The 25000-nt window shown below is 36.4% G+C and overlaps 1 protein-coding gene across 5 annotated transcripts in view; it reads right to left on the bottom strand.

Annotated features, from left to right (window-relative positions):
• LOC133652079 (caskin-2-like) overlaps nucleotides 1–25000 on the bottom strand; it is a 52762-nt gene that overhangs the window by 26056 nt on the left and 1706 nt on the right. For all 5 annotated transcript variants that reach the window (XM_062050449.1, XM_062050450.1, XM_062050453.1 and 2 more), the window contains exon 3: nucleotides 13585–13636. In XM_062050449.1, the coding sequence (XP_061906433.1) occupies nucleotides 13585–13636 (52 nt within the window). The remainder of the gene's footprint in view (nucleotides 1–13584; nucleotides 13637–25000) is intronic.

Here is a 25000-nt window from a genome sequence, read left to right as displayed (position 1 = left end):
TTCCAAGTCAACTACTGGTAACATCACTATGAGCCCGTTGACGTTCTAGAAACATAAGCGGCAGCTCAGCTCGCTCGCAGTCCTTGAGGTGAAGGCTAATTAGCTTTTAGCGTAACGTTAGCTCATTTTGCGGTGTGTGCGTGCGTGTGTGTGTTACGGACAGCAAAGCCCTGTCTGTCTGAGAGAAAGACAAGCATTATTGACCTACAGTTAACAACTAAGTTATTTCACTTGACCTTTTTCTGTGTTGATTGAGCTGTGTTGAAGCAGCAAAAAAGGACATTATTAAATGAAGAGTTTCCTGAAGCTGTCTCTGATAATTGATATAATAATGTAACTGCATCATAAAGCCTGCATGAACTCCATGGTGTTCAGGGATGAATAGACTCTCCTATTGCTATTGTACTATTTTTTCAGCTATAGTTACATTAATCATTAGTAATGTAGCAGCTTAGTTTTGAATGGCAGGGTCCCTGCTATCACATGTTGATAAAAATATAACATTTACATAATAAAAATCAACTACAGGCTTCCCAAATGCTGTAATAAATTAAGCATGATGAGTTGAACATATGTCAGCATGTGGCCTCACTTGTAACTCTTTTTTTCAAACGCTTATTGCAAACGCTTATTTACAGTAAGTCATTAATTTGACTTTGTAAGTCATTATTTTGACTTAGTAAGCCATTATTTTGACTTAGTATATTACTAAGTCATAATAATGACATACTTAGTATCCCAGGTAACTAGGACTGTTTTGTTTTTACTTTACGGAAAAAATATCGAGATATATATAGTATATCGGCATTCAGCAAATGGAGCGGAAAACACAACCAAAAGTTGTAGGCTTCTTCACGCGACGAAGCCGGCCTACTTCACCGCAGTCTGTAGTCTATTGCCCCCCAGGCTGTGGTGGCAGCGACGAGGTGGAGACGTGATGGCGACAGACCGAGTTACACCAATCCTTACACTTCCTCACCCCTCCCCCTGGAGAGTCACCACCTTAACTACCACATTTTCTAGGGGAAACACTGTAATGTAATGTATTGTAATGTAATGTATTGTAATGTACTGGATCGTAATGTAATATATAGTCATATAACGTGTACAAGGGTAATGTAATGTAATGTATTGTAATGTAATGTATTGTTATGTAATGTAATGTATTGCAATGTAATGTAATGCATTGTTGTGTAATGTAATGTATTGTATTGCATTGTAATGTAATGTATAAAAGGATAATGTTATGTATTGTAATGTACTGTATCGTAATGTAATATGTATTGCAACGTAATGTGATGTATTGTAATGTATAAAAGGGTCATGTTAAGTATTGTAATGTAATGTAATGTAATGTATTGTAGTGTAATGTAATATAATGTACTGTAATGTAATATAATGAAATGTAATGCATTGTAGTGTAGTTTTATGCAATGTGATGCATTGTAATGTATTGCATAGTAATGTAGTATAGCGTAATGTAAGGTAAGGTAGTGTAATGTATTGTAAAGTAATTTAATATAATTTATTGTATTGTAATGTAATGTAATATATTGTAATTTAATATATAAAATAATTAATGTAATTATAGCTAATGCAACACAATTTTGTTGGTATCTGTACTGCAAAGTTCAAATTTGAATGACAATAAAAGGAAGTCTAAGTCTAAGTCTATAATGTAATGCAGTGTTTTTCAACCACCGTGCCGCGGCACACAAGTGTGCCGTGAGATACAGTCTGGTGTGCCGTGGGAGATTATGTAATCTCACCTAATTGGGTTAAAAATATTTTTTGCAAACCAGTAATTATAATCCGCAAATAACGTGGCGTTGTTGAGTGTCTGTACTGTCTCGAGCGCGGCAGAGTACCCGTGTAATACTCTTACATATCAGTAGGTGGCAGCAGGTAGCTAATTGCTTTGTAGATGTCAGGAACATGGTTTGTCGTGATCACAAAATGCAGACGACAGCTGTAGGCAATGTGCAGGTAAAAAGGTATCTAATGCTTAAAAAACAAAAATAAAGAAAAGGCGAGTGCCGCTAAGAAAAGACATTGAAGCTTAGAGAAGGCTATGCAAAACGAAACTAAAACTGAACTGGCTACAAAGTAAACAAAAACAGAATGCTGGACGACAGCAAAGATTTACAGTGTGTGGAGCAGAGAAGGCGTCCACAAAGTACATCCGTACATGACATGACAATTAACAATGTCCCCACAGAGAAGAATAGCAACAACTTAAATAGTCTTGATTGCTAAAGCAAAGCAGGTGCAGGGAATAGAGCTCAAAGGAAGACATGAAACTGCTACAGGAAAATACCAACAAAACAGGAAAAACCACCAAAATAGGAGCGCAAGACAAGAACTAAAACACTACACGCAAGAAGACACCAAAAAACTCAAAATAAGTCAAGGCGGGATGTGACAGGTCGTGACAGTAGACCTACTTTGAGACAAGAGCTATAGTGATGCATGTTTGATTATGGTTTAAAGTCAGATCCAACACTTGCGATAACAACTTTTTATGGTCAATATTGGCTGCTGAGTTTCATTTTTTAATGTTTTCTGCTGACGATGTGCCTCTGGATTTTTTCAATGAAAAAAATGTTACTTGGCTCAAAAAAAGGTTGAAAAACACTGATGTAATGTATAAAAGGGTGTTGTTATGCAATGTAATGTATAAAAGGGTGTTGTTATGTAATGTAATGTATAAAAGGGTGTTATGTACAAAACCCAAAACCAGTGAAGTTGGCACGTTGTGTAAATCGTGAATAAAAACAGAATACGATTTGCAAATCATTTTCAACTTATATTCAATTGAATAGACTGCAAAGATAAGATATTTAATGTTCCAACTGAGAAACTTTGTTATTTTTTGCAAATATTAGCTCATTTGGAATTTGATGCCTGCAACATGTTTCAAAAAAGCTGGCACAAGTGGCAAAAAAGACTGTGAAAGTTGAGGAATGCTCATCAAACACTTATTTGGAACATCCCACAGGTGAACAGGCTAATTGGGAACAAGTTGGTGCCATGATTGGGTATAAAAGCAGCTTCCATGAAATGCTCAGTCATTCACAAACAAGGATGGGGCGAGGGTCACCACTTTGTGAAAAAATGCGTGAGCAAAATGTCGAACAGTTTAAGAACAACATGTCCGGCTAAAGATGGCTGCAATCAGAAGTCTCTGAGACGAGAGCTAGGCCAAATCATCCCAAAATGAGCCGATTAAACGCCTGAAACTATGTGCTTCTAAATAAATACATGGCTGGAATCCCACGCTGAAGAATTTATTTCAGATTTGGAATCATATATTGATTCATACTATTATAACATGACGACAAAGAAGTGTGGGAGACGTCAGCTGAGTCACTCAAGTGAGTCTGATAATATTACGAAGGACTTAAAAGATATCAGAAGCTCCATTGCAAAAATCTATGAGAAATTACAAAACCTCGACTTGTTGAAGAAACTATCCGAGGATGTGGAGGAGCTTAAACAATCTATGGACTTTCAAAGTGCACTTGTGGACGTGCTCAAGCAGGAAAACCCTACGCTACGAGCAGAAGTGAACAGCCTCAGACAGCAAACTTCTGACATCGAAAATACAAATATAAAAATCATGCAAGATATTTTGGATCTACAATGTAGGAGTATGCGGAACAATATCATAATTCACGGAGTTCCCCAGGAAAAGTGGGAAATTTACCACAAAACAGAAGAGTTGGTCCAATCTTTTTTTAATATCCCATCTTAAGATGGACGGCGCAGCAGCGAGGAATATCGGCTTTGGACGAGTTCAAAGACATACCTTCTCTGGGGGAGAGAAGGTACATCGTCCAATTGTTGCACAGTTTGTTGACCCAAAGAGTAAATCCATGGTAATGGAGCGTGGAAAAGAACTCAAGGGAATGACCTTCTCCATCAGTGACCAGTTCCCAGCAGAGATATTCAATAGAAGACGGCTGTTGTATCCAATAATGAATGAGGCTAAAAAGAACAACAAACCTGTCTAATTGTAGACAAACTCTACATTGAAGGAACTCTTTTTAGAAATGCCAGAATTACATACTTGTTGAGTGGCGGTGTTGATATAATCCAAACGGACTGAAAAGAACATATTGCAACCGCACCAAAACAATGGTGCGAGATGATGACGTCATACATACACAGGTAGTCATGGAAACGTTTAACACCACCAGAAACCTCGATGATGTTATTTCAGGTACAAACACGACTTTTAGTCTGGCATTAAGTTAAAAGTCTTGCTTTTTTCTTTATTTCTGTCCAAACGTTTTTTTGGGGCGATGTATTATTGGCCTGGTTCTTTTTCCTTTTTTTTTTATACCACTACTTGATTGGTTGGTGATATTTGCTTTGTTTTTTTGGTAATCTCTTTGTTTTTTTCTCTCTTCTACTGTTTTACTTTTTAGCTTTCTCCTCTTATGATTTTGTTTCCCTTATTATTTTTTTCTCTAATTTATTTTACGGTACTTTCTTTAAGCGTGTTTGTTTTGCTATTTAAATTATTCCATTTTGTGGTAAAGGGCAATGGGAGGAGGGAGGTAGGTTGATTGATAAGAAAAAATAACCCAGTTAAAATATGCATTGAGAAGACACACTTACTAAATGTTATGTTTGATAATTTTTGTCACATAAGGAAGAAAACCAGTTAACACAAACATAAGATATTGCAATGACTAGAAAATGTTTGAGAATTATATCTTGGAATGTAAAAGGTGAAAATGAACAGATGAAACAAATAAAAATTCTGAAGCATCCAAACAATCTTTCTAATGATAATGCTTTTCACCAGGAAACCCATTAGAAAACTGAACATTTAAAATATTTGAAAAAAGGATGAGTTGGTGAGATAGTTTGTGTTGGACTGTCCTCCAAAGGATCTGGTGTTGTTATAATGTTTAACAAAAAGATTAACTATATTATAAATAGTATATTTTCAGATCCAGAGGGTAGATATATGATTATTAATTGCCACATAGATAATAACAATACCACACTGGTATATGCACCCAATGATGATAAACCTTCTTTCTTTGGTGACACGGAGCTCAAATTGGCAGATTATGTTGATTCTGATATTATTATGAGTGAAGATCTAAATTTAACAATAAATCCAAATATTGATAAAACTGGTAAGATTGTTAAACCCAAGAAATAATTTTTTTCTCTTCTGAAATTAATGCAAACTCTTAAACTAATAGATATTTGGAGAACCTTAAATCCATATGAGAAGGATTTCACTTTTTATTCAAACAGACATCAGTCATTTTCAAGAAATTATATGTTCTTTGTTCTAAGGCAATTGTAGAAAACGTGCAGGCTAAAATTTACCCAATAATTATTTCTAATCATAGTCCAATTCAAATCGACGTAAGCTTTCCTCCAGTCGCTTTCCAATTCAAACAATGGAACATTAATATTTATTTTTTAGAAAGTGGGGAAAATAAATTACAAATTAAATAATTGTTTTCAGATTTTATTAAAAATAATCATGATTCTGTCTCTGACATCTCCACAATAAGGGAAGCACTTAAGTGTTGTGTAAGAGGAGTACTTATTAGGATTGCAAGTTTTAAGAATAAAAAACAACGTCCTGAAGAAAATGAATTATTGAATATGATAATATAATACAGCAGAAGGTTGACATTTGATGAAAATGAAAATGATAAAATTAATAGGGCAAAATGTAAGTTTCATGAATACGGCGAACAAGCTGGAAAGCTCCTTGCGTTAAGATTAAAGAAGCAGATGACTAGAAATCATATATCTAATATTAAACTTTCAGATGGTAGTATTTCTGTTGATCCCAAGCAAATCAATGAAACGTTTAGAACATTTTATACAAATCTATATAAGCCTGAGAAAGATTGTAGCATAGAAGCTTTGCAGTCATATTTAAACACAATACAACTCCCATCCTTATCAGAGCGTGACAAAAAAATCGCTGGAGAAACCTATACAATTAAAGGCCTACTGAAACCCACTACTACCGACCACGCAGTCTGATAGTTTATATATCAATGATGAAATCTTAACATTGAAACACATGCCAATACGGCCGGGTTAACTTATAAAGTGCAATTTTAAAATTCCCGCCACAATTCCGGTTGAAAATCTCCTTTGGATATGATTTATGCGCGTGACGTCATAAAATGCACGGAAGTGTTTGGGCCCTATTGGACACAATACACAAAGCTCTGTTTTCTTCGACAAAATTCCACAGTATTCTGGACATCTGTGTTGGTGAATCTTTTGCAATTTGTTTAATGAACAATGGAGACTGCAAAGAAGAACGTTGTAGGTGGGATCGATCGGTGTCTTAGCGGCTAAGTACAACACTTACAGCAACACAACAAGGACTACTTACCCTGATAGAAGACGCCTAGCTGATGCTTGCCGCCAAACCCACGGATGAAGTCCTTCGTCGCGCCGTTGATCGCTGGAATGCAGGTGAGCACGGCTGTTGATGGGAAGATGAGGGCTGGCTGCCGTAGGTGGAGCGCTAATGTTTTATCATAGTTCTGTGAGTTCCGGTTGCTAAGTTGCTAAATTAGCCTTAGCGTCGTTAGCAACAGCATTGTTAAGCCTTATCAGGCTGAGAATTTTTAACCGTGTAGTTACATGTACATGGTTTAATAGTATTTTTGCTCTTCTGTCTATCCTTCCAGTCAGGGGTTTATTTATTTTGTTTCTATCTTCATTTGAGAACGATGCTAGCACGTTAGCTCAGTAGCTAAGTGTGTCACCGATGTATTGTCTTGGAGATAAAAGTCACTTTAAATGTCCATTTCGCGTGCTCGACTCTCATTTTCAAGAGGATATAGTATCCGAGGTGGTTTAAAATACAAATCCGTGATACACAATAGAAAAAGGAGAGAGTACATAGTTCTGTGAGTTCCGGTTGCTAAGTTGCTAAATTAGCCTTAGTGTCGTTAGCAACAGCATTGTTAAGCCTTACCAGGCTGAGAATTTTTAACCGTGTAGTTACATGTACATGGTTTAATAGTATTTTTGCTCTTCTGTCTATCCTTCCAGTGAGGGGTTTATTTATTTTGTTTCTATCTTCATTTGAGAACGATGCTAGCACGTTAGCTCAGTAGCTAAGTGTGTCACCGATGTATTGTCTTGGAGATAAAAGTCACTTTAAATGTCCATTTCGCGTGCTCGACTCTCATTTTCAAGAGGATATAGTATCCGAGGTGGTTTAAAATACAAATCCGTGATACACAATAGAAAAAGGAGAGAGTACATAGTTCTGTGAGTTCCGGTTGCTAAGTTGCTAAATTAGCCTTAGTGTCGTTAGCAACAGCATTGTTAAGCCTTACCAGGCTGAGAATTTTTAACCGTGTAGTTACATGTCCATGGTTTAATAGTATTTTTGCTCTTCTGTCTATCCTTCCAGTAAGGGGTTTATTTATTTTGTTTCTATCTTCATTTGAGAACGATGCTAGCACGTTAGCTCAGTAGCTAAGTGTGTCACCGATGTATTGTCTTGGAGATAAAAGTCACTTTAAATGTCCATTTCGCGTGCTCGACTCTCATTTTCAAGAGGATATAGTATCCGAGGTGGTTTAAAATACAAATCTGTGATCTACAATAGAAAAGGAGAGTGTGGAATCCAATGAGCCAGCTTGTACCTAAGTTACGGTCAGAGCGAAAAAAGATACGTCCATCACTGCCTCTCAAGTCCTTCACTGTAACGTTCCTCATCTACGAATCTTTCATCCTCGCTCAAATTAATGGGGTAATCGTCACTTTCTCGGTCCGAATCTCTCTCGCTCCATTGTAAACAATGGGGAATTGTGAGGAATACTAGCTCCTGTGACGTCACGCTACTTCCGGTACAGGCAAGGCTTTTTTTATCAGCGAGCAAAAGTTGCGAACTTTATCGTCGATTTTCTCTACTAAATCCTTTCAGCAAAAATATGGCAATATCGCGAAATGATCAAGTATGACACATAGAATGGATCTGCTATTCCCGTTTAAATAAAAAAAAAAAATTTCAGTAGGCCTTTAATGGAAATTCAAAAAGCTATAAATTAATTTGCAAAAAATAAATCTCCTGGCCTGGATGGCTACAACACAGAATGTTTTCAAATATTCAGTGAAGATTTGTCTCCTCTATTATTACAAAAGTACCAATCTTCATTTAATAAACAATTGTTTTCTCCAACCTTCAATGTTTCTCATATCTCATTGATACATAAAAAGGATAAAGACCCATTGTTTTGCAGTAATTATCATCCTTTATCCCTCGCCAATATAGACAATAAAATCTTGGAAAAAATCTTAGCCACAAGATTATCAAATGTAATAAGAAAATTAAATCATACTGACCAAACTGGCTTCATGGAAGGTCGACAATCTTCAGACAATACAAGGAAATTGTTTAATGTTATCTATTAAACTAGTAGTCTCCCTTATCCACAGCAGTATGTACTGTTGATGCAGAGAAGGCATTCGACCGCATAAACTGGTCATTTATGTTTTGCACATTACGTAAATTTGGATTTGGAGATAATTTTATACAATGAATTACATCTGTAAATCAACCGCTTTGGTAAAATCCTAATATCATAATTAATACAGATGTGGTTAAATGGACAACATGGAAAGACAGAGGTATTACTAAACCTCATCATATTATTAATAAAAACTCCTTTAAACCGTTCAATGATTTAGTTGATCAATATAATGTACCCAGAAATAATTTTTTTAATTTTATCTCTTTAAAACATGCTGTAAATAAATGCATATCCTCTGAAAGTATGTCTTTAAATAGCCATGAACTGGAAGATGCACTTTTTAATCAAGATACAATTAAGAAATTAATTAAATTATTTTATGGAATAATAAATGAACACCATACTAGAAATGCAAATGATGCATGTGTTGGGAAATGGATGATCGACTTAAACATTTTAGATGAAAGAGACATATCATGGAATGATATTTGGAAACATTCCAATAAGCCCTCTAGAAGCATTAAAGATAAGCTGAGTCAATTTAAGATCTTGAATAGATTGTATTTTACATCTTCCAAGCTGTTTAAAATGGGTGTAGTAGATATCAAGTTATGTATGAAGTGTCGGGCAGCCGAGGCAACTCTTGTTCATTTATTGTGGGAATGTCAGAGAATAAAAGAGTTATGGCTGAAAACAACAAAAGAAGCAATCACATTCCTTAATATAAACATCCCAATGACACTGCAAACTTGTATTCTTGGGGATCTCCATCAGTTTAGTAACGTGTCATCAAAGAGTAAAAATGCATTTCTTTCAATATGCATCATAACAAAAAGGGTAATATTAAAAAAATGGATAGATGTTGATAGTCCAACACATACTCACTGGTATACACAAGTAGAGATGTCCGATAATATCGGACTGCCAATATTATCGGCCGATAAATGCTTTAAAAAGCGATATCGGAAATTATCGGTATCGGTTTAAAAAGTAAAAATGTATGACTTTTTTAAACGCTGCTGTGCGGAGTGGCACACGGACGTAGGGAGTAGTACAGAGCGCCAATAAACCTTAAAGGCACTGCCTCTGCGTTCCGGCCCAATCACATAATATCTACGGCTTTTCACACACACAAGTGAATGCAAGGCATACTTGGTCAACAGCCATACAGGTCACCCTGTGGGTAGCCGTATAAACAACTTTAACACTGTTACAAATATGCGCCACACTGTGAACCCACACCAAACAAGAATGACAAACACATTTTGGGAGAACATACGCACCGTAACACAACATAAACACAACAGAACAAATACCCAGAACCCCTTGCAGCACTGACTCTTCCGGGACGCTACAATATACACCCCTCCCCCCAACCCCGCCCACCTCAACCTCCTCATGCTCTCTCAGGGAGAACGTGTCCCAAATTCCAAGTTGCTGTTTTGAGGCATGTTAAAAAAAGTAATGCACTTTGTGACTTCAACAATAAATATGGCAGTGCCATGTTGGCATTTTTTTCCATAACTTGAGTTGATTTTTTTTGGAAAACCTTGTTACATTGTTTAATGCATCCAGCGGGGCATCACAACAAAATAAGGCATAATCATGTGTTAATTCCATGACTGTATATATCGGGATCGGTTGGTATCGGAATCTGTAATTAAGAGTTGGACAATATCGGAATATCGGCAAAAAAGCCATTACCGGACATCTCTATACACAAGCTATGGAGATGATATCAGTAGGAAAAACTGCATTTAGTTTAGATAATAATGAGTCATATATTGGAATATGGGATCCATTATTTAAATTTGTTTGAACTATTAAATGAACCAAAAATATTACTTATTTTAACTTTGTGGAAAATATTGGACACAATGTCTTGTCAAACTTGTCAAGCTTATGAGATGTGATGCAAGTGTAGCCACTGTGACACTATTGTTCTTTATGTTTTTCTTTTTTTTAATGTTTTTATTTTTTATAAATGTCTGTAATGATAATGTCAATGAGGGATTTTTAATTACTGCTATGTTGAAATTGTTATTAATATTGATACTGTTGTTGATAATATTCATTTTTGTCTGACTGCTTTTAGATTGTTTTGTGTCATGTTTGTGTGTCCTCTCAATTGCTCTGTTTATTGCTATTCTGAATGTTGCTGGGTCAGGTTTGGTTTTGGAATTGGAATTGCATTATTATGGTATTGTTGTGTATTGTGTTATGTTGAATTAAAAAGACGAAGAAAAAAAAGAACAACATTTCTCAAAGAGCTATTGCAAAGAATTTACGGATTTCACCATCTACCGTCCATAATATCATCAAAAGGTTCAGAGAATCTGGAGAAATCACTGTGAGTTCAAACCCCGGCCGAGTCATACCAAAGACTATAAAAATGGGACCAATTACCTCCCTGCTTGGCACTCAGCATCAAGGGTTGGAATTGGGGGTTAAATCACCAAAAATGATTCCCTCACCTCCCAGGGGGTGATGGGTCAAATGCAGAGAATAATTTCGCCACACCTAGTGTGTGTGTGACAATCATTGGTACTTTAACTTAACTTTAACATAAGCAAGGCTGAAAACCAACACTGAATGCCCATGACCTTCAATCCCTCAGGTGGTACTGCATCAAAAACCAACATCAGTGTGTAAAGGATATCACTATATGGGCTCAGGAACACTTCAGAAAACCACTGTCAGTAACTACAGTTCGTCGCTACATCTGTAAGTATGCAAAGCCAAAGCCATTTATCAACAACACCCAGAAACGCTGCCGGCTTCGCTGGGCCGGAGCTCATCTAAGATGAACTGATGCAAAGTGGAAAAGTGTTCTGTGGTCTGACGAGTCCACATTTCAAATTGTTTTTGGAAACTGTGGACGTCGTGTCCACCGGAACAAAGAGGAAAAGAACCATCCGGATTGTTACAGGCCCAAAGTTCAAAAGCCAGCATCTGTGATGGTATAGGGGTGTATTAGTGCCCAAGACATGGGTAACTTACAAATCTGTGAAGGCACCATTAATGCTGAAAGGTACATACAGGTTTTGGAGCAACATATGTTGCCATCCAAGCAACGTTATCATGGACGCCCCTGCTTATTTCAGCAAGACAATGCCAAGCCACATTCTGCACGTGGTACAACAGCGTGGCTTCGTAGTAAAAGAGTGCGGGTACTAGACTGGCCTGCCTGTAATCCAGACCTGTCTACCATTTTAAAATGAGTGGCGCATTATGAAGCCTAAAATACGACAACGGACTGTTGAACAACTTAAGCTGTACACCAAGCAAGAATGGGAAAGAATTCCACCTGAAAAGCTTCAAAAATTGGTCTCCTCAGTTCCAAAATGTTTACTGAGTTCAATTCTAAGTTAATGATTTGCAAAAAAGTTTCTCAGTTTGAACATTAAATATCTTGTCTTTGCAGTCTATTCAATTGTATATAAGTTGAAAAAGATTTGCAAATCATTGTATTCTGTCTTTATTTACGAATTACACAACGTGCCAACTTCACTGGTTTTGTGTTTTGTAATGTAATGTAATGTATTAAAGCAGTGACGTGCCGTCACTAGAGGCAGGGGAGGCACGGCCTCACCTGCCATCATGGAAAGAAAAAAAATGTAAAAAGAAAAAAAAATTAATTAAATTGTTATATGTATCCAGTGATTATACTAAAGTTATTTTCCATTTAACTTCACCAGTTTTAGATTATTTTTATTTTTATTTTCACATTTGCCGTTCAAATACTGAGAAGAGACGGTGCGGTGATCAGCAGCCAGTTGAGGCACGTCACTCAGTTGTGCCTCAACATGGATTGTGCGCAATGATTCGGCTAACTGCTGGCCTGCTGTGCAGTGAGACCGTATTGCTATATGAATTATATTATACAGTATATTTCCATAGTTTAGTTAGCTGAGGTATATAATGTCCAGTGTATTTTGTCAACAACTGTATGTGTGTAAAGTATTTCTTGTGCTGAGCGATCATAAAACTGCTGCGAAGACGCACTGTGAGAGGCTCGCCTCATAACCCCGCCTCCTGGTGCCAAGCACCTCCGCCGCAGAATGCATCGCCCGACGGGAGCGCCACACCAACCAAAGCCCACACCCAAACCCTCCACGTCCAAGACCGAATCCACCCCAAAAAAAGTCACTTAACAAGAAGCCAAAAAGTGCAAAAACAACAATGCTCGCGCCGGAGGAGCTGCGAACGACCGCAGGGACACAACATTAGGCACACCTGCAGACTGCAGCACGGATTTCATATTTCATTCATTTATAACTCCTCCAACACGAACACCACTGTTCCCGCACTTATAAGTAAAGGTAAAGACCATAATAAAGTTTTTTTTAATTAAATGTGCTTTTTTGTGTGCTACAGTTTCTATGTGTAAAGTTAAAGTTAAGTTAAAGTACCAATGATTGTCACACACACACTAGGTGTGGTGAAATTTGTCCTCTGCATTTGACCCATCCCCTTGTTCACCCCCTGGGAGGTGAGGGGAGCAGTGGGCAGCAGCGGCGCCGTGCCTGGGAATCATTTTTGGTGATTTAACCCCCAATTCCAACCCTTGATGCTGAGTGCCAAGCAGGGAAGAATGCTGGTATGAGCTTTTAAACATAACCCGTTAACTGCTGCCAATCAAATGGTGAATAAGATACTCTTTAGGGTTCATATGTTTGTAAATCTGACTGTGATAAAGTCCGTGCCTCACCAGTCATGAACCTCACCGCACGTCACTGTATTAAAGGGTGTTGTCATGTAATGTAATGTTATGTAATGTAATGTATAAAAGGGTGTTGTTATGTAAAGTAATGTATAACAGGGTGTTGTTATGTAATGTAATGTAATGTAACGTATAATAATAATGTATAAAAAGGTGAATTTTGCTAAGAGTAAGATGCAGTGTCATTTCAAACAACGAGGTTTTGGTTAAAAAACAGCAAAACTTGTTTGAATTATCTCAAACATTTGTAATCATTGGTTACTTTAAAAGTAGGGAAACATTTTTTTTTTTTTAAATCGTAACTCAAATTTTTGGTGCAAAAATCTGAGACCTACCCCTTGACCCATGACCTTTTGACATTAGCTGACCACTTACCCATCTGAGTCCTGGTAGTTGACGTTGAGTCTCTTTGTGGACCCCAACAGTTCTGAAAGAAAAAGCAGGTCAGAGTCAATGGAAACTTCTGGAATCTTCCTGCAATTGAAGTATGGCAGAGGCGCCACCTGCTGTTAAACTTAAGACAGGAACTACTGATCTTAGCTGGCGAGGCAAAGCCACGCGTTCACGTGCAAGCAGTCAAATTTGGGGTGTTAGGCCCCGCCCATTCTGGTCTGAACGCCGAGGAGGAACGCGAGACGCCGTCGCCGCGGGAACGCCGCTGCTTTGATAATGACCTGGTTTCCTAATGAACGCCAAACATGATGCAACACGCTCTACTTGACCAAAGATCCTTTGCGAGCGCTGACGCTCCACTCAGTTTTGAATATGAATATGCTAATCAGTCGGATCCCTCTAAGCCCCGCCCTGGCGCGTTCTCGACGTGCTCTGATTGGCGAACACGCTAACATACAAAATAAAAGCAGAAAAGCAGACAGCGGCAGTCACACGTGCACAACGTCTCACTCGCTCGATTCTGTGGGGACCAAGTTATTTTTAAGCTGGTTTGGAGACGCCGCGGACGCCACAAGAATGCAGAGAGGAGGATGGATGGCGCACATGAACATCCACACTGCACATTTAGAGTCTGTCACACCTGCGGTCAACAATGAGCTGGAGCCTATCCCAGCTGGGTGGTGGACTCATGAAGGCCACATCTTTGACACTGCGCCGAGAAGCCGGGCTTCAAACTCAAAACCTCCGAGCAGTGAACCGGGAGTGCTTGATCGCAGGATGTTCATACGCCATCACATGACTTTTGTCCTGGACAGGAAGTCATGTGACGCTACCAGCCGATTAGCCTGAAGAAGCACTTCCTGTCCCGACACCTTGTTGCAGGAAGTCATGTGACTTGACTAAACCTTCCAACAGGACTTAACAATGGCAACAAATATTTAAAGGGGCGGAGCGCCCACTATTGGGCGGAGACTAGAATTTTCTTCATTAATGTTGTCATTATTACATTTATGATGTAGGTTTGATGTAGTCAATAAATATGAATACATTTAACTAGAGATGTCCGATATCGGCCTGCCGATATTATCGGCCGATAAATGCTTTAAAATGTAATATCCGAAATTATCGGTATCGGGTTTTTTATTATCGGTATCGTGTTTTTTATTTTTTTTTTTTATTTTATTAAAACAACATAAAAAACACAAGATACACTTACAATTAGTGCACCAACCCAAAATACCTCCCTCCCCCATTTACACTCATTCACACAAAAGGGTTGTTTCTTTCTGTTATTAATATTCTGGTTCCTACATTATATATCAATATCAATACAGTCTGCAAGGGATACAGTCCGTAAAAGTTAAAGTTAAAGTTAAAGTACCAATGATTGTCACACACACACTAGGTGTGGTGAAATTTGTCCTCTGCATTTGACCCATACCCTTGATCACCCCCTGGGAGGTGAGGGGAGCAGTGGGCAGCAGCGGTGCCGCGCCCGGGAATCATTTTTGGTGATTTAACCCCCAATTCCAACCCTTGATGCTGAGTGCCAAGCAGGGAGGTAATGGGTCCCATTTTTATAGTCTTTGGTATGACTCGGCCGGGGTTTGAACTCACAACCTACCGATCTCAGGGCGGACACTCTAACTACTAGGCCACTGAGTAGGTAAGCACACATGATTGTGCATGCTGCTGGTCCACTAATAGTACTAACCTTTAACAGTTAATTTTACTAATTTTCATTAGTTACTAGTTTCTAAGTAACTGTTTTTATATTGTTTTACTTTCTTTTTTATTCAAGAAAATGTTTTTAATTTATATATTTTATTTTATTTATTTATTTTTTTAAAAAGGACCTTATCTTCACCATACCTGGTTGTCCAAATTAGGCATAATAATGTGTTAATTCCACGACTGTATACATCAGTATCAGTTGATATCTGTATCGGTTGATATCGGTATCTGTAATTAAACAGTTGGACAAAATCGGAATATCGGATACCGGCAAAAAGCCATTATCGGACATACCTACATTTAACCCTTTGTTTTGTTTTAGTTTGTAAGCAAAAATTCAAGTTATGAGCCTCCCCACCACTAGTTGGCGTAGCAAATGTTACGGTGAACCCCATAATTTCCCACCAAAACATTGGTCTTACTTGCTAGCATTAGATTACAGCTAGAGATGGACATAACTTTGTGTTTCCAAGCATGGGGAAAGTGAGTGTGAAGGACAGTGTTGAGAAGAAGAAATGGATGCTATTCATTGACTTAAAGAAAGAAATCATCAAAAAGATGACATAGCGTGTAGCTAGCTAACTTGGGGAAGCAGTTGGCGTGTAGCACCGCTAATCTGCACCATACTGAAGCAGAATGAGTCCAAAACGCCAGTCAAGGACGTTAAAATAATATCTAAACATTTATCCATGAAAACATGGAGAAGCTGCTGATGGTGAGTTTTATGGGAAAACAGATAGAAGACTCTCCAAGGTAAATACTGTACATTATTATCATATTACTTCATAAAATTACTGTATTTGTTTGTACTACAATCTATTGTATTGTTTTTATACAATATTTATTATCTAAAGTTTGTTTTTATTTTTAAAAAGGCATGTTACATGTCAAAAGTGTGATGTGCTGGGGGCTCAGATTGGAACAATTAGATTTGAATTCATTTCAATATTGATTTGAGATAAGAGTATTTCAAGTTACAAGCTGGGTCACGGAACCAATAAACTTAAGTGCCGAGGTACTGTCCGTATATCACATGTATATGCATGTCACATTAGGGAAGGGATTCATATGGCCCCATTCCTGGGTAATCATTTTGCAATGCAGTCTGCTGAAAATGATGGAAAGGGCCACTCTAAATAGCAACTGACGCTGTGGTCGAAGTTGGAATTTCTCCAGAACACATTCCAAGATAGTCAACTCTCTACTGCCGGCTAAAGTGGATAGTGCCCTACCCCATGTGTCACGTTTCATGTGTCAGGTAAAGCATGACGAATGGGGCCAAATGAATTGCCTTCCTACCGTATATTTACATGTATATGTGTATTATATTTACTTGTATATTACATGTATATGTGTATTATATTTATATGTATATTACATGTATATGTATTATGTATATTATATTTACATGTATATTTGCATTATATTTACATGTATATTACATGTATATGTATTATGCATGTTATATTTACATGTATGTTACATGTATATGTATGTTAAATTTACATGTACATTACATGTATATATATGTTATATTTAAATATATATTACAGTGTATTTGCATTTTATATTTAGATGGATATTAAATGTATAAGTATGGTATATTTATAAGTATATTACATATATATGTATGTTGTATTTACATATATATGTATATTATATTTACATGTATAATACATGTATATTATATTTACATGTATAATACATGTATATGTATATTATATTTACATGTATATTGCATGTATATGTATATCATATCTACATGTATATTACATGTATATATATATCATATTTAAATGTATATTACATGTATATGTACATTACATACATATTACATTTACATGTATATAACATGTATATGTATGTTATATTTACATGTATATTACATGCATATGTATATTACATGTACATGTATTTTACATGTACATGTATATTACATGTACATGTATATTACATGTATATGTATATTACATTTACATGTATATAACATGTATATGTATATAACATGTATATGTATGTTATATTTACATGTATATAACATGTATATGTATGTTATATTTACATGTATTTTACATGTATATGTATATTACATTTACATGTATATTACATGTATATGTATATTACATTTACATGTATATAACACGTATTGGTATGTTATATTTACATGTATTTTACATGTAAATGTGTGCTATATTTACATGTACATTACATGTATATGTCTGTTGTATTTAGATGTATATTACATGTATATATATGTTATATATACATGACGTATATTACATGTGTGTGGATTGTACCTACAATAGGATGATATTATATGTGTTTCGCCCGTATCCTCCTACACCACCTTGTGAAATGCGAGGAATGTTGCATGTGTGTGTTTGATGACAGTCAACATGGACCCATCAGTGACCATGTGACCCAGGAGTCCACCAGCGAGACACATCTAGAACTTTCCTTGCCACTTCTTTGTCTCTTTCTGCTGTCAGAGAGACGTCCCGTCAACTTGCTTTGGAACGTCCCGGCAGCAAATCCAAGGTGTTGCTGCAGGACTGACATTCCAGCGCAGTGACATCATCGCCTACACACACACACGCACAGCACAACGCCACACTGAGAGGTCATGTGACCAGTGATGGGCGCACATCAAAAGACTTGAAAGCGACGCGAGAGAAAAGCGGCGGCGTCCATTATGTAACGCACGAGCGCACGCGGCAGTCGGCCTGGAGGCGGGAAGGCGCTGGTCACTCTAACGCGATGTGCAATGGGGGCGGAGCCAGCGCACGCTTTCATTGAAGGGAAAGGCCTTAAGTGACTTAAAGGCGCGGTGGGACCCAAGCCAGGTCGTGGACCGGCAGCCCCAAGGAGCCTGGGGGTCCGGCAGGCTCCCGACACAGAGGAGCTTTGTTTGGCCCACTTTAGCGCCGTGATGGAACATTGGGCACGGCCTCACAGACAAACAAAACAAGAATGTCAGAGACGCGTTCTAACCCGTCCCCTCCACGCAGCCAGTGGGGGAGGAAGTGCAACATGCTAGCATGCTAACGCCAGCGCAGGTTGCCGGGGGTTACCAAACATGATGGACGCAGGTTGGCGCCATCAAAGTCCAAACACAAAGTTGTTCTCTTCTTGACGCCAATTCAGCAGAGGTTAAAGGTCAAGATCTTCTAACTACAACACCTTGTGGAGCACATCAACTCCCACACTTCTTTCACATCTTCATCTGGCTTCTGATTGGATGAACTCATTCGTGTGACATCATCAGGCTGCACAACCAGGAAGTGTCTGCGAGCACTGACCTGGACCCCCCCCACCCCCCCCCCCACCCCCCACCCCACACACACACACACACACACACACACACACACACACACACACACACACCCATTCCTCACCTACAGTCCTTGACGTTAATTCTTTAATCCTGGCGGGAGACCATCTGTGTGCTGCGGGATTCACCACCCCCATCAATAAAGTTCATTATGTCCCCTTGTTGAAAATACTTTCAACTTTACTTAGTTATCATGTACTTTTATATTGGACACTACTTAGTCCTGATGTACTTATGTAGTAGACACTACTTAGTTATGATTTACTTATGTAGCAGACACTACTTAGTTATTATGTACTTATATAGTAGACACTACTTAGTTATTATGTACTTATGTAGTAGACACTACTTAGATATGATGTACTTATGTAGTAGACACTACTTAGATATGATGTACTTATGTAGTAGACACTACTTAGATATGATGTACTTATATAGTAGACACTACTTAGTTATGATGTACTTATATAGTAGACACTACTTAGTAATGATGTACATATATAGTAGACACTACTTAGTTATGATGTACTTATATAGTAGACACTAATGAGTTATGATGTACGGCGTCACGAAGTTGGGAGAGTGGCTGTGCCAGCAATCTGAGGGTTACTGGTTCAATCCCCACTTCTACCATCCTAGTCACGTCTGTTGTGTCCTTCAGCAAGACACTTCACCCTTGCTCCTGATGGGCCTGGTTAGCTCCGTGCATGGCAGCTCCCGCCATCAGTGTGTGAATGTGTGAATGTGTGTGTGTGAATGGGTGAATGTGGAAATAGTGTCAAAGCGCTTTGAGTTACTTAAAAAGGTAGAAAAGTGCTATACAAGTAAAACCCATTTACCCATTTACCATTTACTTATGTAATAGACACTACTTAGTTATGATGTTCTTATATAGTAGACACTACTTAAGTATGATGTACTTTTATAGTAAACACTACTGAGTTATGATGTACTTATATAGTAGACACTACTTAGTTATGAAGTACTTTTATAGTAAACACTACTGAGTTATGATGTACTTATATAGTAGACACTACTGAGTTATGATGTACTTATGTAGTAGACACTACTTAGATATGATGTACTTATGTAGTAGACACTACTTAGATATGATGTACTTATGTTGTAGACACTACTTAGATATGATGTACTTATACAGTAGACACTACTTAGTTATGATGTACTTATATAGTAGACACTACTTAGTCCTGATGTACTTATGTAGTAGACACTACTTAGTTCTGATGTAGGGACGGCGTGGCGAAGTTGGTAGAGTGGCTGTGCCAGCAATCGGAGGGTTGCTGGTTACTGGGGTTCAATCCCCACCTTCTACCATCCTAGTCACGTCCGTTGCGTCCTTGGGCGAGACACTTCACCCTTGCTCCTGATGGGTGCTGGTTAGCGCCTTGCTTGGCAGCTCCCTCCATCAGTGTGTGAATGTGTGTGTGAATGGGTGAATGTGGAAATACTGTCAAAGCGCTTTGAGTACCTTGAAGGTAGAAAAGCGCTATACAAGTATAACCCATTTATTTATTTATTTATTTACTTATGTGCAGACACTACTTAGTTATGATTTACTTATGTAGTAGACACTACTTAGTTATGATGTACTTATATAGTAAACACTACTTAGTTATGATGTACATATATAGTAGACACTACTGAGTTATGATGTACTTATGTAGTAGACACTACGTAGTTATGATGTACTTATATAGTAGACGCTACTTAGTTATGATGTACTTTTATAGTAAACACTACTGAGTTATGATGTACTTATATAGTAGACACTACTGTGTTATGATGCGCTTATTTAGTAGACACTACTTAATTATGATGTACTTATATAGTAGACACTACTGAGTTATGATGTACTTATATAGTAGACACTACTGTGTTATGATGCACTTATTTAGTAGACACTAATTAATTATGATGTACTTATATAGTAGACACTACTTAGTTGTGATGTACTTATATAGTAGACACTACTTAGTTGTGATGTACTTATATAGTAGACACTACTTAGTTGTGATGTACTTATGTAGTAGATACTACTTAGTTATGATGTACTTATAGTAGATACTACTTAGTTATGATGTACTTATATAGTAGACACTACTGAGTTATGATGTACTTATATAGTAGACACTACTTAGATATGATGTACTTATTTAGTAGACACTACTTAGTTATGATGTACTTATGTATTAGACACTACTTAGACATAAACATTGATTGATTGATGTACTTATGTATTAGACACTACTTAGATATGATGCACTTATATAGTAGACACTACTTAGTCATTATGTACTTATATAGTAGACACTACTGAGTTATGATGTACTTATATAGTAAACACTAGTGAGTTATGATGTACTTCTATAGTAAACACTAGTGAGTTATGATGTACTTATATAGTAGACACTACTTAGATATGTTGTACTTATATAGTAGACACTACTTAGTTATGATGTAGTTATATAGTAGACACTACTTTGTTATGATGTACTTATATAGTAGACTACTTTGTTATGATGCACTTATATAGTAGACACTACTTTGTTATGATGTACTTTTATAGTAAACACTACTGAGTTATGATGTACTTATATAGTAGACACTACTGAGTTATGATGTACTTGTGTAGTAAACACTACATAGATATGATGTACTTGTGTAGTAGACACTACATAGATATGATGTACTTATGTAGTAGACACTACTTAGTTATGATGTACTTATATGGTAGACACTACTTAGTTATGGTGTACTTATATAGTACACACTACTTAGTTATGGTGTACTTATATAGTAGACACTACTTAGTTATGATGTACTTATATAGTAGACACTACTTAGTTATGATGTACTTATATAGTAGATACTACTTAGTTATATTGTCCTTATATAGTAGACACCACTTAGTTATGATGTCCTTATGTAGTAGACACTACTTAGTTATGATGTACTTATATAGTAGACACTACTGAGTTATGATGTACTTATTAGTAGACACTACTTAGTCATGATGTACTTATGCAGTAGACACTACTTAGATATGATGTAGTTATATAGTAGACACTACTTAGTTATGATGTACTTTTATAGTAAACGCTACGGAGTCATGATGTACTTATATAGTAGACACTACTGACTTATGATGTACTTATTAGTAGACACTACTTAGATATGATGTACTTATGTAGTAGACACTACTTAGATATGATGTACTCATGTAGTAGACACTACTTAGTTATGGTGTACTTATATAGTAGACACTACTTAGATATGATGTACTTATATAGTAGACACTACTTAGTTATGATGTACTTTTATAGTAGACTACTTAGTTATGATGTACTTATGTAGTAGACACTACTTAGATATGATGTACTTATGTCATAGACACTACTTAGTTATGATGTACTTATATAGTAGACACTACTTAGTTATGATGTACTTATATAGTAGACACTACTTAGTTATGATGTACTTATATAGTAGACACTACTTAGTTATGATGTACTTTTATAGTAGACACTACTTAGTTATGATGTACTTTTATAGTAAACGCTACCGAGTTATGATGTACTTATGTAGTAGATACTACTTAGATATGATGTACTTATGTCATAGACACTACTTAGTTATGATGTACTTATATAGTAGACACTACTTAGTTATGATGTACTTATACAGTAGACACTACTTAGTTATGATGTACTTATACAGTAGACACTACTTAGTTATGATGTACTTATATAGTAGACACTATTTAGTTATAATGTACTTTTATAGTAAACACTACTGAGTTATGATGTACTTATATAGTAGACACTACTGAGTTATGATGTACTTATGTAGTAGACACTACTTAGTTATGATGTACTTATATAGTAGACACTACTTAGTTATGATGTACTTATATAGTAGACACTACTTAGTTATGATGTACCTATGTAGTAGACACTACTTAGATATGATGTACTTATATAGTAGACACTACTTAGTTATGATGTACTTATATAGTAGACACTACTTAGTTATGATGTACTTATATAGTAGACACCACTTAGTTATGATGTCCTTATGTAGTAGACACTACTGAGTTATGATGTACTTATATAGTAGACACTACTGAGTTATGATGTACTTATTAGTAGACACTACTTAGTCATGATGTACTTATGCAGTAGACACTACTTAGATATGATATAGTTATATAGTAGACACTACTTAGTTATGATGTACTTTTATAGTAAACGCTACGGAGTCATGATGTACTTATATAGTAGACACTACTGAGTTATGATGTACTTAGTAGACACTACTTAGATATGATGTACTTATGTAGTAGACACTACTTAGATATGATGTACTCATGTAGTAGACACTACTTAGTTATGATGTACTTATATAGTAGACACTACTTAGTTATGATGTACTTATCTAGTAGACACTACTTAGTTATGATGTACTTGTATAGTAGACACTACTTAGATATGATGTACTTATATAGTAGACACTACTTAGTTATGATGTACTTTTATAGTAAACGCTACTGAGTTATGATGTACTTATGTAGTAGACACTACTTAGTTCTGATGTAGGGACGGCGTGGCGAAGTTGGTAGAGTGGCTGTGCCAGCAATCGGAGGGTTGCTGGTTACTGGGGTTCAATCCCCACCTTCTACCATCCTAGTCACGTCCGTTGTGTCCTTGGGGAAGACACTTCACCCTTGCTCCTGATGGGTGCTGGTAGCGCTCCCTCCATCAGTGTGTGAATGTGTGTGTGAATGGGTGAATGTGGAAATACTGTCAAAGCGCTTTGAGTACCTTGAAGGTAGAAAAGCGCTATACAAGTATAACCCATTTATTTATTTATTTATTTACTTATGTGCAGACACTACTTAGTTATGATTTACTTATGTAGTAGACACTACTTAGTTATGATGTACTTATATAGTAAACACTACTTAGTTATGATGTACATATATAGTAGACACTACTGAGTTATGATGTACTTATGTAGTAGACACTACGTAGTTATGATGTACTTATATAGTAGACGCTACCTAGTTATGATGTATTTTTATAGTAAACACTACTGAGTTATGATGTACTTATATAGTAGACACTACTGTGTTATGATGCACTTATTTAGTAGACACTACTTAATTATGATGTACTTATATAGTAGACACTACTTAGTTGTGATGTACTTATATAGTAGACACTACTTAGTTGTGATGTACTTATGTAGTAGATACTACTTAGTTATGATGTACTTATAGTAGATACTACTTAGTTATGATGTACTTATATAGTAGACACTACTGAGTTATGATGTACTTATATAGTAGACACTACTTAGATATGATGTACTTATTTAGTAGACACTACTTAGTTATGATGTACTTATGTATTAGACACTACTTAGATATGATGTACTTATGTATTAGACACTACTTAGATATGATGCACTTATATAGTAGACACTGCTTAGTTATTATGTACTTATATAGTAGACACTACTGAGTTATGATGTACTTATATAGTAAACACTAGTGAGTTATGATGTACTTCTATAGTAAACACTAGTGAGTTATGATGTACTTATATAGTAGACACTACTTAGATATGTTGTACTTATATAGTAGACACTACTTAGTTAAGATGTAGTTATATAGTAGACACTACTTTGTTATGATGTACTTATATAGTAGACTACTTTGTTATGATGCACTTATATAGTAGACACTACTTAGTTATTATGTACTTTTATAGTAAACACTACTGAGTTATGATGTACTTATATAGTAGACACTACTGAGTTATGATGTACTTATATAGTAGACACTACTGAGTTATGATGTACTTATGTAGTAAACACTACATAGATATGATGTACTTATGTAGTAGACACTACTTAGATATGATGTACGTATGTAGTAGACACTACTTAGTTATGATGTACTTATATAGTAGACACTACTTAGTTATGATGTACTTATATAGTAGACACTACTTAGTTATATTGTCCTTATATAGTAGATACTACTTAGTTATATTGTCCTTATATAGTAGACACTACTTAGTTATGATGTACTTATATAGTAGACACTACTTAGTTATATTGTCCTTATATAGTAGATACTACTTAGTTATATTGTCCTTATATAGTAGACACCACTTAGTTATGATGTCCTTATGGAGTAGACACTACTTAGTTATGATGTACTTATATAGTAGACACTACTGAGTTATGATGTACTTAGTAGACACTACTTAGTCATGATGTACTTATGCAGTAGACACTACTTAGATA

This window comes from Entelurus aequoreus, linkage group LG06 (genome assembly GCF_033978785.1).
Source record: "Entelurus aequoreus isolate RoL-2023_Sb linkage group LG06, RoL_Eaeq_v1.1, whole genome shotgun sequence".
Lineage (NCBI taxonomy): Eukaryota > Metazoa > Chordata > Actinopteri > Syngnathiformes > Syngnathidae > Entelurus > Entelurus aequoreus.
The sequence above is the reverse complement of the archived record's forward strand: the minus strand, read 5'-3'. Positions and strand labels throughout refer to the sequence as shown.